This window comes from Pongo abelii, chromosome 23 (assembly GCF_028885655.2).
Source record: "Pongo abelii isolate AG06213 chromosome 23, NHGRI_mPonAbe1-v2.0_pri, whole genome shotgun sequence".
Taxonomy (NCBI): Eukaryota; Metazoa; Chordata; class Mammalia; order Primates; family Hominidae; genus Pongo; species Pongo abelii.
This window is the reverse complement of record NC_085929.1, coordinates 38,373,584-38,389,653: the sequence shown is the minus strand read 5'-3', so window position 1 is coordinate 38,389,653 and position 16,070 is coordinate 38,373,584. Positions and strand designations below refer to the sequence as shown.

Here is a 16,070-nt window from a genome sequence, read left to right as displayed (position 1 = left end):
AGATTTGAGGCTTCATCCTTAGGTAATTGGGAAGCCATATTTCAGGCCTGAAATCTTGCTCTAGAGAGTAAGACGTGTTTGAAGGGAGAAGGGAGGGAACTGGAGACTAGGCCTTTTCTGGACCTGTTTTCCATCTGGAGAATTGGACTTAACTGTTTAAAGGACTTTAGAATAGATATCCACATGCTGAAATGTCAGAGCTGGCAGGACCCTTAGAATCGCCCCTGTCTACCCCTTATCCCGAATAAGGGGAAACTGAGGTCTGAGGGAAAGGAAGGGCTGGCCCTAGTTTGCACAGCAAGTGAGCAGAGCTGGGGCCTCCATACCAGGTTTCCTGCCTCCCAGGCCTTCCTCTTCCTGCTGTGATGCTGAAACGATCACACTTTGGGGGGCCCATGAAACAGGATTTGAATGTGGGTCTGGGAGGAGGCCCCTACCCCAGGCTTCACCATGCTTTGAAGAGTCACCTTTGCTGTTGGAATCGAGGTTAACAAACTAGGCTGATCTTTCCCCTAGTGAATATATTTAAAGAGCATGCTAGATAGTAATGAATCATCCACTCCACCCCCCATAAGGATGGGGTCCCAGTGAGAGATGGGAGGAGGGCCAGCCCTGGATGGGGGGACCTCCTCAGTTCCTTCTAGCTCTTAGAGGGCTTAGAGCCCTTCCAGCTTTTCTAATGAGGTTGGACTAAGATTGATTTCAAAACAGTGAAAATTAGGTACAGCTGGAGCATTCTAAATAATTGATTTCTGACATGTGTAAAGGACACTTTGGTTCTCCCATGAAGCTTTTCTTCTCAGCAAACTTCTCCATCTCCTCTTCCTCACCTCCTACCCACTCATCAGCTCAGTGTGCTCTGGCCCTGTCCCCACTCCTCCACCGTGGCCACCAGAGCCCTCCTTGTTGTCAAAGCCAAGGACACTTCATTGTGCCCACCTCCCTGGCCGTCTTGGCTGGACGGTGCACGACTGCTCACCCTTCCTTGACCGACTCTCCCAGCTTCCCTTCTGCTGCTCCGGCCGTTGCTTTTCTATTTGCTGTATGGGCTTGTCTTCTAGCCTACCCCGAAATACTAGGGTTCCTCAGGGCTTTGTCCCGAGCCCTCTTCACACACTGCCCTATCCTTGGTGACCCCATCCTCATGCACTCTAAGGAACCATCTACCATGTTCCTAGCACCAGGCAAGGCGCTTTGCAGAAATGGGCAATTTTTTTTTCCCTCAAGATACCCCTGTAAGGCTGGTCCGATTTCCTTTCCTGTTTTTTTGTTTGTTGGCTTCTGTTTTGTTTTGAGATAGAGTCTCACCCAGTCACCCAGGCTGGAGTGCAATAGTGCTCTCTTAGCTCACTGCAACCTCCGCCTTCCAGGTTCAAGCGATCCTCCTGCCTCAGCCTCCCAAGTAGCTGGTGCTACAAGGCGCACACCACCACACCCAGCTAATTTTTTCAGAGAAAATTATTTAAACTCTTGTGCCTCATCTGTTAAATGGATTTTTTAGTCTTTTTTTTGTTTGTTTTTTTCTCTGAGAGATGGAGTCTCGCTCTGTTGCCCAGACTGGAGTGCAGTGGCACAATCTTGGCTCACTGCAATCTCCACCTCCCGGGTTCAAGTGATTCTCCTGCCTCAGCCTCCCGAGTAGCTAGGACTGCAGGCATGCACCACCACGCTCAGCTAATTTTTTTTTGTGTATTTTTAATAGAAACGAGATTTCACCAGGTTGGCCAGGCTGGTCTTGAACTCCTGACCTCAAATGTTCCTCCTGCCTCAGCCTCCCAGTGTGCTGGGATTACAGGCATGAGCCACTGCGCCCAGCCAATTTTAAAAATTTGTTTGTTTAATAGAGCTAGGGTTTCGCCATGTTGTCCAGGCTGGTCTTGAACTCCTGTACTCAAGCTATCCACCCGCCTTGGCCTCCCAAGTGCTGGCACTATCGGCGTGAGCCACTGAGCCCGGCCTCCTTCCCGTTTTACAGATAAGGAAACTGACACAGAACTGTTCCATGGCTTAAATAAAGTCACACAGCTGGGAATGGGCAAAGCAAGGATTCAAACTCAGGTCCATCAGACACCCAGGTCTGAGGGCCTCACACTGCCCCGTGGTGTCAGCTGAGAAGAGCTCAAGGTGTGACTCCCCTGTTGGGGTCACTCAGATTATACAAAGCATACATGAGCCTCCCACCGTGTGGTCCACACACTCTTACCAGCACCCATCTTCTTTGCTCTTGGGAGAGAGTTGCTAACGCCCAAGAGCCTCATCAATAAAAACCAGGGTCACCACCTGGGACAGGTCACCTACTCCCAAGGCTCTACGTTCTATCGATAAACAGGGCCTTTGAACAACTTCAAAGACAGCACCTGAGTGAGGTGAGGGTGGTCAGTGGTTAATGTCAAACACACTTTGTTGCCTCAGGGCTCAGAGCAGGTCCCTGGTAGAGGAGCCAAGTCTGGGTCTTCACCTGGTGCAGGGTCTCACTAGGGGAACAGAACAACCCCCCCCCCCTCCCCCGCCCTGGGTTCCTGAACACGTGTGTGTGGTGTGATTTGAGAAAGAACATGGTTCTTGTCTTGGGTTCAAATCCTACTCTGCCAGTGCACCAGCTGAGTACCCTCTGGCAAGTCACTTGTAAAAAGGGACCAATAGCCTGTCACAGTGGCTCATGCCTGTAATCCCAGAGCTTTGGGAGGCCGAGGTGGAAAGATCACATGAGGCCAAGAGTTCAAAACCAGCCTGGGCAACATGGCAAAATCCCAGTTCTACAAAAACAAAATATATTATACACACACACACATATTTTATATATATATATATTTTTATATATATATATATAATTTTTTTTTTTTTTTTGTATGAAGTCTCTCTCTGTCACCGAGGCTGGAGTGCAGTGGCATGATCTCAGTTCACTGCCACCTCTGCCTCCCAGGTTCATCAAGCAATTCTCCTGCCTTGGCCTCCCGAGTAGTTGGGACTACGAAAAATATTTTTAAAAAAGAAAAACTGGCCAGCCGTGGTGGCTCATGCCTGTAATCCCAACCCTTTGGGAGGCCAAGGCGGGCGGATCACCTGAGGTCAGGAGTTCGAGACCACCTTGGCCAACTTGGCAAAACCCTGTCTCTATTAAAAATACAAAAATTAGCGGGGTGTGTTGGTGTGTGCCTGTAATCCCAGCTACTCAGGAGGCTGAGACAGCAGAATTGCTTAAACGCGGGAGGCAGAGGTTGCAGTGAGCTGAGATCGCACCATTGCACTCCATCCAGCCTGGGCGTCAGAGTGAGGCTCCCTCTCAAAAAAAAAAAAAGGCCAGGCATGTTGGCTCATGCCTGTAATCCCGGCACTTAGGGAGGCCAAGGTGGGTGGATCACCTGAGGTCAGGAGTTTGAGACCAGCCTGACCAACATGGTGAAACCCCGTCTCTACTAAAAATACAAAAATTAGCTGGGCATGGTGGCGGGCACCTGTAATCCCAGCTACTCAGGAGGCTGAGGCAGGAGAATCGCTTGAATCCTGGAGGCGGAGGTTGCAGTGAGCAGAGATCACACCATTGCACTGCAACCTGGACAACAAGGCTCAAAAAAAAAAAAAAATGTGTCACTTGCATCCCACCCTGAGCTAGTGGTCACGACTCCTCCTCACGTGGGGCCGCATTTCTAAAGCATTGCCAGAACCCTCCACCAGAGCCCAGTGAATAGATGACCCAGAAAAGGCACATCCTGGTTTTTTTTGTTTTTTTGTTTTTTGTTTTTCCACTCATGGATACTCTGAGACACTCACTCTGAGCTGCTGAGAAGTCTGGACACCAAGGGACATATTACAAAGGAGACATGATGTTGTTCTGGAGAGATGGCGTTGCAATGTTGGCATGGTTACCATCTTGAGCTGGAGCAGCTGCCTGTCCACAAATTATTAATAATGTTACCCAGATAGGATTTTAACTTTTTCTCCCACTGTAGGCCACCTGCAGCCAAGGTGACCTTGCCGACCCAGCCAATGATAATAAAACCACCAGCAATAACATCGACAGCGGCTCGTTTTTTTTGTTTGTTTGTTTTGGGTTTTTTTGTTTTGTTTTGTTTTTAAGACGGAGTTTTGCTCTTGTTGCCCGGGCTGGAGTGCAATGGCGCGATCTCGGCTCCCCGCAACCTCCGCCTCCCTGGTTCAAGCAATTCTCCTGCCTCAGCCTCCAGGGTAGCTGAGATTACAGGCATGCACCACCATGCTCGGCTAATTTTGTATTTTTAGTAGAGACGGGGTTTCTCCATGTTGAGGCTGGTCTCAAACTCCTGACCTCAGGTGATCCGCCCGCCTCAGCCTCCCAAAGTGCTGGGATTACAGGCGTGAGCCACCACGCCCGACTCGACTCTTGTTTTTTAATCACTTACCCTCTGCCTGATTTGAGGATGAACACTTTACTCTCATATTATCTCCCCACATCCTCACTTGGAAGGAGGCTGTTAGCCCCACTATATGTATGAGGAAACTGAGGCCTAGAAGAGTCAGATTCTTGCAATCATCCGAAGCCTTCCCCACTCACCTCAACTTTGCACTGTCTACTTTGACCCCAGTATCCTTTTGCTGACACCAAATCTCACCCCGTGTCTTAACTAAGAGCATCTTGAGCGCAGAGATTTCAGGATCATCTAGAGCCTTCTACCCCTCTTTCAAAGCGCGCCTTGGAAGCAAACCAGCACCCAAGGCAGCTTTTGGCATTAAGAAGTGCAAAAATGTCCTCTTAGCTGCAATCTGTGAGCTGGTTCTATGAGCTGGTGGAGCTCAGAGCCCCAGTCCCGGCACCCGCCCCCCTCCAGCTTGTTCAGAGGAGCTCAGCTGTGGGGGAGAGCTCAAAGCCAACACCTATTGAGTTGCAGTTAAAATGAGGGCGAAAAAGGCTTTTGTTTCAGTTCTGCAGATGGTCTGGGAGCTTGTGTTTCTTAGCAAGAATTTTCTAGATCTTTTGGCTTGAACCATCTGAATAACTGCCTCAAGCTTTTGCATGGTTCCCACTGGGTGGGCTGGGGTGGGAGGGGCTGTCATGCATGGTCCGGGAAAGCTGGAGAAGGCTGTTCCTTCACCCCGAGCCTTGGATTTCTTATCTGTGAAATGGGAGGCTGCAATGATGAATGGCAAAGTACCTTTTTTTTTTCAGCTTTGAAAGTCTAGGATATTTAGCCACTGGAAGACCAGCAGACAATGTCATGACAACTCAAGAGGATACAACAGGGTTGCTTCAAAAGACAAGTCTTTGGACCATGTCAAGACCTGGAGCGAAGAAGGTAATGAACTCCTGCTTCATAGCAGGCCGTGGGCCAGCAGTTTGCTACTCTGCTCTCTCTTGGTTAAGGCAAGGTCAGTATTATTGTTTTGATTTTACGGATGAGGAAACTGAGTCCCAGTGAGGTTAAGTGTCTTGCCCAGCCACAGCACAGAGAGCAGGGGCTCTGCTCCACCTTCACCAGTCTTCCCACCACTGCCCCTGACCTTCAGAGAGTCTGAGAACATTCTTGTAGCTGTTGAGCTATGAGCATAACTGTCATCAGCTGCTGCTGAAACTGCACCCTGAGAAGCAAGGGAGAGGGTCGCTGAATTTTCACCATGGTTCTCTGCCAGGCAACTATGCTAAAAAACATCTTTTCCTCCCCAGTATGTTAGTAGGAGGCAAGCAGATTGTTATAGCCTTCTGTCTTCTTGTAGATAATGGTGGCAGGCTGGCCCTGACTCAGGAGATAAAGGGATCTGAGAGGACCACAGCCACATGAGAAGGCCAACTCCTGTAGGAGACTGGCTGGCCTCTGCAGAGACAGCACTGAGCTGCCCCTGGGGTCGTGGGTAGGACCCATTCCCTTGTTAAAGATACAAACTCCTCTACCTGGCCCTTTATAACCTGCCCGTGGCCCATCTTCTCAAGGTCATCACCTACTCCCTGGACACATTAGGCCCACCAGGTTTCCAGATTCTGCCCATGAGTTTCCAGAATGTCCTTTCCCATCCCTCCACCCCATTCTCTGCTTCTTACATTCCTTTAATACCCAGCTGAAATCTTACCTCCTCTAAAGAGCCTTCCCAGTTTCTCCAACAAGTACTCTCGCCTTCCACCTACTCCCACTGTGAGTCTGGTATCCACTGTCTGCCTAGAGCGACGTTGGTAGGAATGTCTGTGGCTTGCTACTGGGCATCAAGCACTATGTTATGTCATTTAATGCAGTATAATATCTCATTTAATAGGGGAGCTATTCTTCTTACACCCATTAAACAGATGGAAAAATTAAAGCTCAGGAAGGCATCCTCTTACCCAAAGTCATGCTACTATTAGATGAAGAATTAGGATTTGAACCCAGGTCTTTCTGACTATAAGGTTCACACTCTTTGTTATTTACCTCTTCTGCTTCCCACTTCCTTAGGAAGCAGCCATTTCCTTTATAATAGACTGTAAGCACTGGAGGATGGGGCCTGTGTTTCGTTCACCATCTGAGCCCCTGGGATGCCTGGCTGAGTGTCCTGGATCCAGGCGCTGCTCCATGAATGCTGAATTGAATTCGGTTACACCTTCTGCGTATTACAAAACTCCCATCACCAGAGCCCCCTTTGTGAGTGGCCAAGATCTTTTGTCCTCTCCCCTTCCACCCCAGGGAGGGGAACACCTGAAATCAGCTGACAGCTAACGTTAAATGACAGCTGAGTGAAAGGCAAGAAAAGGGAGGGAGCAAGGGGGAAGGCAGATGGGATTGCAGGAGCCGGGAGGGAGCTTAGAGAAGGAGGAGGGCTGTCCTGTTGAATCTGGCCAGCTTGCAGTTACTTAGAGTACAAGATCTGGAGTTACCAGACCCAGCCTCAAATCCTAGCTCTTCCGCAGTAGCTAGGGAAACCTGGGCAAGTTGTTGGACCTGAGTTTCAGTTTTCTTTTCCATAAAATAGGCATGTCGGGGTGGGGGGGCGGTGCAGTGGGGGGAGAATAAAAAGGGCATGTCACTGTCCTCACTAGACCTCTTCCTTCAGGAGGAATGAGGTTGTGTCTGAGGGAGGGAGGCAGTGCTGCCTACGGGGCTGTTACCTACTTGAAATGGGGACAGTTGGAGGACCAGCACAACCTGAAATGACTTCCCCATGAAGTCATTGAGCCCTGAAGGCCTGGGGCAGCAGGGAACTCACAGAATCACAGGCCCATAATAAAGATCTTGGAGACAATTCAGTTTGGCTTTCTTACTCCAAGAGGCAGCACAGCATGGTGGACTGATGGCCAGCTCTGCCAGCAACAGGCTGTTCCCAAATCCTGGCCCCTACTTGCTAATTGTGTAGCCTTGTGCATGCCACTTTGTCCGTCTCAGACCGCTGGTTCCTTATCTTCTTTTTTTTTTTTTTTTTTTGAGACAGTGTCTCGCATGTTGCCCAGGCTGGAGTACAGTGGCCTGATTTTGGCTCACTGCAAACTCCGCCTCCCAGATTCAAGCAATTCTCTTGCCCCAGCCTCCTGAGTAGCTGACATTACAGGCACGTACCACCACGCCTGGCTAATTTTTGTATTTTTTGTATGGACGTGGTCTCACCATGTTGGCTAGGCCGGTCTCGAACTCCTGACCTCAAGTGATCCGCCTGCCTCAGCCTCCCAAATTGCTGGGATTACAGGCGTGAGTCATCGTGCCTGTCCTGGTTCTTCATCTTTAATATGAAATTCAAAGTAGTTCCTTTGCCACAGCACTACTGGGAGGATCAGAGACCCAGACAATAACAGCTGGTCATTCGCTGGCCCTGTGGGAACTGAGGCTCAGAGAGGGAAAGTAATTCACCCATGGTCACACAGCAGGTTAGCGAAATCAAGCCTATGTCCAGGCCTCCCAAAGCCCAACCCTGGGCTAATCATCAGATAGCTGTGGCCTTATCGCAAAGAAGGCTGAGACTACCCTTGGACATGCAGCCAAGGAACTCATACTGGGAATCACTGGTGGGATTCTGTGTCTCACTGAGCTGAAATAATTGCTTCGGTTGCCTGTGGATGGAGTATGGCAAAATGCCCAAGTCAGAGCCTAGAGTCACATGTCCAACCTGGGGTCTAATCCACAGTATAACCCTGGCCATGTCGGGTCACCTCTCTGAGCCTCAGTAGTTTCTCTGCTTACAAAATGGGGGCAAGAATTCCTGGCAGTGCAAAGGAATCATATAAGACACAGACTATTTCTTTTCTTTTCTTTTCTCTCTCTCTCTTTCTCTTTCCTTCCTTCCATCCTTCCTTCCCTTTCTCTTTCCTTCCTTCTTTCCTTCCTTTCCTTTCCTTCCTTTTTTTTTTAGACAAGGTCTTCCTGTGTCACCCAGGCTGAGTGCAGTGGTGCAATCCTGGCTCACTGCAGCCTTGACCTCCTGGACTCAAGTGATCCTCCCGCTTCAGCCTCCCAAGTAGTTGGGACTGACTACAGGTGTGCACCACTATGCCTGGCTAATTTTCTATTTTTTGTAGAGACAGGGTCTCAGTGTGTTGCCCTGGCTGGTATTGAACTCCTGGATGCAAGCGATCCTCTCGTCTCAGCCTCCCAAAGTGCTGGGATTACAGGTGTGAGTCACCATGCATGGCCCAGAGCTGTTTTCACAGCAGCTACCCATGAGCTCCCACTGGGCACCTCACTATGCATCCAGCCTGTGCTGTCACTAGCAATGGCTTCATTTAGTCCTCACATCAACCCTGCATGGTGGGAACCTTATTTGTAGATAAATGGCTAGGAACAGCTAGAACCAGGATCCGACCTCGAAAGGTATTCTCTATGTCTATTCTCTCGCCCCTCCTCTTTCCCTACCTAACTTGGGCTCTTTCTTCAGGTTTCAGTATCGCCCTGACTTCTTTTGGAAGGATCCCTTGGCCTCAGGCTGGAGTGGGCACCTGCCCTAGCCCACAGAGCTGGGTTTCTCCCTTTCTTCAACCACACAGGAAGCACCACTATGCAAAGACCTCATCACATTCACAGCCGTCTCCCCAGAGCCTCGCACTGTGCTTGGCATATAGCAGGTGCTCAGTAAATATCTGCCAAATGACTGAATGCATCTCACCAGCCTCAGGACGCCACCAGGCCCTGAGGGAGCCAGGAGGATCAGAGGAAAGCTTTTGGATTCCTGCCACGCCTTACATTAGCAACATCTTCTCCGAGTCCTGACAGCCAGCCTCCTGGGACACCATTCGAGCCAGCTGAATTCCGGTCACCGCTTCACCTTGGAAAGGCATCCGCAGCCCTCACCAAGCGCCCCGTAATTGACGTCACAGCGGGGCCAGGAGCTGCCCTGTTAATATTTAATGTGGCCTTCATTGCAGCAAAGTGCAGCCTCCAAGAGCTGGAGGGGCCGTGCAGAGTCCCCATGGGGTTGTGAGGAGGGCACAAATGGGAAAGGGCTTTATAAACCACAGAGCGCCCAACAGATGAGCATTCTGCCGACCCATTTCAGTCCCTGGCTTAACCCAGAAAGAGCCAGGGCTGCACATGCCTGCAGTGGGACAAGAAGACTGCTGACCAAGCCCGAACACTAAATCAATGGGGGATTAGGGGCTCCTGGGTACATCCATGGAGACAGCGGGAGGGCAGAGTACTGGCGCCAGCAAGACCTGGACTCCACTCCAGGTTTGCCCCCTGCACAGCTGTGTGGCTGGGTCAGCAAGTGCACTGCTGAGCCTCAGTCCCCCTTATCTGTGAAATGGGAATGATGCTTTCCTTGTAGCACTGCTGTGAGGATTCAATGAAACGAGTAATGCCGAAGACCTAGCTTCACCCATCGCAGGCTGTCAACACAGGCTGAGACCCTTCTCCAAAACCAGGTCTGGGACCTGAGGTTGGAGAGAAGAGACACAGGGCCCCTTCAGGCATTCATCGGGCAGAGTGATGGTGGGAGGGAAGAAGGAGCAAGGAGGCACAGGAAGGATGACCTGGGAGCCAAGCATCTCAGGTTTGGACTTTTCACCCTGGTGGGCCCACTCCAGGAGAGGTATCAGAGAGAGGATGGGCGGAGGGCCCCAGGATGGCAGAAGCAGAAGGGCCCTCATGGACAATCTCTCTGATCATCTGACCCCTTTGTTTGGCAGATGAGCATCTGGGAGGGAATAAACCATGCCAGGGGTTCACACAGCACAGCTGGGGTCTGACTGGCCTGCAGCCCTCTGGGGCTTCATCAGCTGGGGTTTATCCAAGGCTACATGCCTAGTCAGGGAGGCAGATGTGTTGGAAGACATGATGCAATGGCCCCATTCCTGGTGGTGACCTCCACTTCTTTGGCCTGGACAATAGGAGGAACCTCATCCCCCGCCCCTTCGTGGTCTCCCTCCAGTCTATTTTCCTACGAATCCTGGGAGCTTCCCAAAATGTAAATCTGACCTTGTCCTCGCCCTGCTTAAAACCTTTCCATGATCCCACACTTAAAGTCTCCAGAGAAAATACAGGAGGCTCAGTTAAAACTGAATTTCAAGCTGGGTATGGTGGTACACACCCGTAGTGCTACTCAGCAGGCTGAGGCAGGAAGATCGCTTGAGGCCAGGAGTTTGAGGCCAGCCTAGGCAACATAGTGTGACCCTGTCTTAAAAAAAAAAACAAAAGAAAACTGAATTTCAGTAAATAATGAATAATATTTTAGTATAAGAACGTCCCAGAAATTGCATACACATACTACAGAAATTATTTGTTGTTCATATGAAATCTAAATTTAACAGGACAACCTGTATTTTAATTTGCTAAATCTGGTGTTCCTACATACATTGCCCTCAGGAAAAAGGACAAAGCCTTTTTTTTTCTTTCTTTCTCTTTGAGACAGAGTCTCAAAAGCCTGTCGCCCAGGCTGGAGTGCAGTGGCGCCATCTCGGCTCACTGCAAGCTCCGTCTCCCAGGTTTAAGCATTTCTTCTGCCTCAGCCTCCTGAGTAGCTGAGACTACAGGCGTGCACCACCATGCCCAACTAATGTTTGTACTTATAGTAGAGAGAATTTCACCATGTTGGCCAGGCTGGTCTCGAACTCCTGGCCTCAAGTGATCTGCTTGCCTTGGCCTCCCAAAGTGCTGGGATTACAGGTGTGAGCCACCGCGCCTGGCCTGGAAAAAGGACGAAGTCTTTAGTTAGCCCATGAGCCAGTTTGGCCCTGAGCTCATCCCTCCACTCTTTTCCACATGGACCCTCTGCTTCAGACACAGCTCGCTGCCTTTACTTGAGAAACTCAAGCCCTCCCTTCTGTCCTTTGCAGATGTCCTTTCATTGGAACCCTCTTGGCATCATCTCCTCCTCCCAGTGCCCCACAGTGCTTGACCTGACTCATCCTCAGTCCTCTGAAGCATCATCACTTCCTTTCGAGGCCTGTGTTGTGTCTCCTCTGGATCCTCACAGTGCCTCTATGTCTGTCCCGTTCACGTGGCGTATGGTAGGGGTTCAGTAAACATTTGTTGCAGTGAATTACTAAATTCCACAGCCCCTTACACTTTTCCTATCAACAGTTTCCCCTCCTTCAGCCAAATCCTATGTGCCCCTCAAAGCCCTGTTGGAACCCCATCTCCTCCAGGCCTTCCCTGAGCCCCACAGTCCTCCCAGCTCTTTTCTTCTGAGATGCGTCTGGTATGTCTCAATCACATCTGGGGCAGCAAGCAATCTTTTTATCCCATAAGCTTGGCAAGATCAGCAACCCTCAGACTCTCCAGGTATGACCTGTGGTGCTGAGCACTGTGCCTTCCTGCCAGACAGTGCTCAACAAACGCTGGTGAGCTTGGGGGAAGCCAAGCTGAGCTCCTGTGTTGGCCTCTCCTCCCTGCCACTGGCCAATAACCAAAATCCTAACCCAGCCTTGAAGCAAAGCATCTTACATCCTGTATTCCTAGAAGGAGCCAGGGAGACATCCTTAGTTCCCACTTTACAGGACAGGAAACTAAGGGAGTAGAAGAACCCATTTGTATTAGTCAGGGTTCTCTAGAGGGACATAATTAATGGCATATATATATGTGTGTATATATATATATGTGTATATATGTATATGTATATATATGTGTGTGTGTGTATATATATATATATATAAAGGGGAGCTTATTACATATTAACTCACACGATCACAAGGTCCCACGATAGGCCATCTGCAGGCTGAGGAGCAAGGAGAGCCAGTCCGAGTTTCAAAACTGAAACTCGTTCGGTTTCAAAACTGAAGAACTTGGAGTCTGATGTTTGAGGGCAGGAAGCATCCAGCACAGGAGAAAGATGTAGGCTGGGAGGCTAGACCAGTCTCTCTTTTACATTTTTTCTGCCTGTTTACATTCTAGCAGCACTGGCAGCTGATTAGATGGTGCCCACCCAGGTTAAAAGTGGGTCTGCCTTTCCCAGTCCACTGAGTCAAATGTTAATATCCCTTAGCAACACTCTCACAGACACACCCAGGATCAATACTTTGTATCCTTCAGTCCAATCAAGTTGACACTCAGTATCAACCATCACACCATTGTTCAAGGCTCAGATCTCTGGACGCCATCCTACTCCAGGGTCTTTGCACCTGCTCTTCCTCTGCCTGGAACACTCTTCCCAGAGATCTTGACATGGATGATGTTGCAGATTAAAGATGGCCACATAGGCCAGGCATGGTGGCTGACACCTGTAATCCCAGCACTTTGGGAGGCCAAGGCAGGAAGACAGCCCCAGGCATAAGTTCAAGACCAGTCTGGGCAGAATAGTGAGATCCCATTGCTACAAAAAATAAGAAAAAAATAGCGAGGCAGGGTGGCACACTCCTGTAGTCCCAGCTACTTAGGAGGCTCAGGTGGGAGGATTGCTTGAGATGAAGAGTTTGAGGATGCAGTGAACTATGATTGTGTTGCTACAGTCCTGCCTGGGCAATGGAGCAAGACCCTATCTCTACAAAAACAGTTTTTTAATTAACTAGGTGTTGTGGTGCATGCCTACTCAGGAGGCCAAGGCAGGAGGATTGTTTGAGCCTGGGAGCTTGAGGATGCAGTGAGCTATGATCATGCCACTGTACTCCAGCGTGGGCAATGGAGTGAGACCCTGTCTCAAAAAATTAAAAAAAAAAAAAGATTTCATACTAATCACAACTTTGGTACACCTCAAAATCATTTTTGTTACTATCTGCAATGTGGATGGTGTCTCTTTTTATATAAAATATAATATTTATAAATTTATAAAATACAAAGATGGAGTTTCACCATGTTGGCCAGGCTGGTCTTGAACTCCTGGCCTCAAATGATCTGCCCACCCTGGCCTCCCAAAGTTCTGGGATTACAGGTGTGTGAGCCACCACACCCGGCCGATCATGTCTCATAAATAAGGCCACAAATACTTTGCTGCTCCCCCCACATCAAGAAGTGGCATCCCTTTCCCTGCCCTTTGAATCTGGGCTGGGCTTGTGACTTGCTCTGACAACAGAATGTGGCAGAAGTGACCCTTTATGAGTTCAGGAGCTTAGGCCTCAAGAGACCTTGCAAGCTTGTGCCTTCCCCCTCTTGGAATGCTGCTCCTAGACTACCACATAAGGCAGCTGGTCTACCAGCGAGAGGATGGGATCTGAGACACCCCAGCCAACAGCCAGCACCAACCACCAGATGTGTGAGAGAGGCCTTCTTGGACCTTCCAGCTCAGCTGTGACTCCAGCTGAATGCAGCTGCATGTGTGACCAGGAGAAATAGGCAGAGGAACCACTCAGGCCAACCAGACTCATGAAAAATAATAAATGGTTGTTGTAAGCCACTAAGTTTGGGGGTTTGTTAGGCGTCTATAGATAACCAAGACAACTGCCTCCTCCTCATTCAGGTGCCTGCTCCCTTCGCCTTCAGTCCCTTCCCTCCCCCCTCAAACCCCCACCAATTGCTGTTTATGCCATTATCCTGTTTCATCCTGTCCAAGGCATTTATCACCGTCTGAAACCATGATGTATTCACTTATGGACCTGCAGTGCATTTCCGCCACGAGGCTGCAGTTTCCATGAGGGCAGGGGCCAGAATGGTTTGTTCCCTACCATCTCCCTCGAGCCTGTGTGTGTGGTGTCTGGCACAGAGAAGCTGTGTAATTGTTGATGGAGAGATTGTGTGCCTGCCCCTTGCTGCTGTGGCGCTTGGGGGAGCAGTGTGGCAGGTAGGAACTCCTGCCTGGTTGTGTCTTCCAAAACCAGTGCCCTTGGGAGGGCAGGAGGGCAGGCCAGGTGGCTGGGCTGTGCTTCAGGGGCAAGAGCTTCAGGGAGCCCAAGTTGAGTAGGAAGAAAAGGAAACTGCCAAAATGTTCATTTCCAGCAGGGGCTTAGATTCAGGCCAAGGAAGTTACTGGGGCTTCTCTCCTCCAGGTCAGCTGCAAATTACCAGCAGCCCAGCCACGCCCTTCTGTAAGATCACCAAGCTGAAAAACTGGGCAATGGGAGAGAGTGTTGGGGACACTGAGTCACTTCCCAGGGGCCAACTATTTCCAAGTCCCTCAGAGTCCTCAGAGTCTGCTTTTTCCAGTGCCAAGGAATTGGTCCAGTAGCCACAGCTTCAGTTGAGGAAAAAATGCATACCCAAGAGAAAAAGAATCAGCTCCAGGGTGCCTTTTTCTTTTTTCTCTCTCTCTTTTTTTTTTTTGAGACGGAGTCTCGCTCTGTCACCCAAGCTTGAGTGCAGTGGCACGATCTCAGCTCACTGCAACCTCTGCCTCCCGGGTTCAAGTGATTCTCCTGCCTCAGCCTCCTGAGTAGCTGGGATTACAGGCATATGCCACCACTCCTGGCTAATTTTTTATTTTTAGTAGAGACAGGATTTCACCATGTTGGTCAGGCTGGTCTCGAACTCCTGACCTTGTGATCCACCCGCCTCGGCCTCCCAAAGTGCTGGGATTACAGGCGTGATCCCAGGTGCCTCTTTAAGCTACCATTCTGCATTCTGTGGGAACAGAGAGAGCATCACCATAGTTCAAGCCAGGCTACTTTCAAGTTAGGTGAACTTGTGTTGGTATTATTTCTCCATGACTGTGTGACCTTGGGGATGCGGCTTGACCTTCCTGAGCACCAGTTTCTGCATCTATTAGGAATGGACAGCGAAGACCGAACTCCTAAGGTTGTGATGAGAATTCAATGAGAACATGCATGCCCAGCAGAGCTTCAAGAGAAACAGTGAAACCGATTGTAGGTAAGCTTATGAGTACTTCTTCACCTGTTGGCACATGGGGGGTTGAGGGGAAGAGCAAGGTTTGCAGTTAAAAGCAGACCCTTCCTGGAGACCAGGGCCACATTGAGGGGTTGCCTGGCCGAGACTAGGGCTATGGTATGAACCCTTGGTCCACAATGGACTGCCTGATTCTAACTGGCTTCTGTAACAGATGAGACCACTCAGAGAAGCCCTCAGAGGGCCTCCAACCCTCCTGGAACCCCCCTGGTATAGATAGGTCAGTGGTTTGGAGATGGAGCTCTGACAAGGATTCAGAAGGCCTGGGTTAAAGGCCCGGCTCTGGCACTAATGTGCTGTGCGACATGGAACAAATAATTTGCCTTCTCTGGGCTCTAGTGTCCTCATCTATAAAATGGGTCATTAATCTCTGACTTACCAAATTCATAGGGTTGTTGAGATGACGAGATAATTTAGATGAAAGAGTGCTTTGAAAGGCATTCGCTGTTTGGCGAATAAAAAGGGGATAGATATTAAAACTGAAAGGACCCCTGGATAAAACGGAAAGGACCCCTGGATTCTCTAGCAAAGCCCCTCTAAAGCCTTTAAAGCAGGCAATATAAATACGAGTTAAAACCCTGGCTTTTATTAGTAACTTGCACGACTTTGGGCAAATGAGTTAACCCCTGGCACTGCTAGTGGTGTGATTTTTCTTCTGAGGGAGACAGGACCCATGGAGCAAGAAAAGGCTGGAAGAAGCTGCAAGACACAGGGTAGACAAGATGAGGAGGAGAAACCCGCCAGCCTCCAAAACCCCTGGGCAGGAGGTCCCCACCTGACTGTGAGCTTAGGTGGGGGCTACCTGTTCCCCTTTCCATCCCCCACAGGCAGTCCTCTGGATCTCAGCCCACCCCAGGTAGATGGTGACTCAAGTTGTTCTGCAGGGACTGGTCCCCCTGCCTCTGTTGCCATGGCAGTGCAGCACAGCCCGGCCAATCAGGA

General features: G+C 49.8%; 1 protein-coding gene across 1 annotated transcript; it reads left to right on the top strand.

Moving 5' to 3' along the window:
* Positions 1-4,990: 4,990 nt before the first annotated feature.
* YWHAH-AS1 (YWHAH antisense RNA 1) lies at positions 4,991-11,921 on the top strand. Its single transcript, XM_054543369.2, is given in 3 exon segments — positions 4,991-5,131; positions 5,133-5,343; positions 8,800-11,921. Coding segments are annotated over 3 exon segments (684 nt in total). The 3' UTR covers positions 9,132-11,921.
* Positions 11,922-16,070: the final 4,149 nt, after the last annotated feature.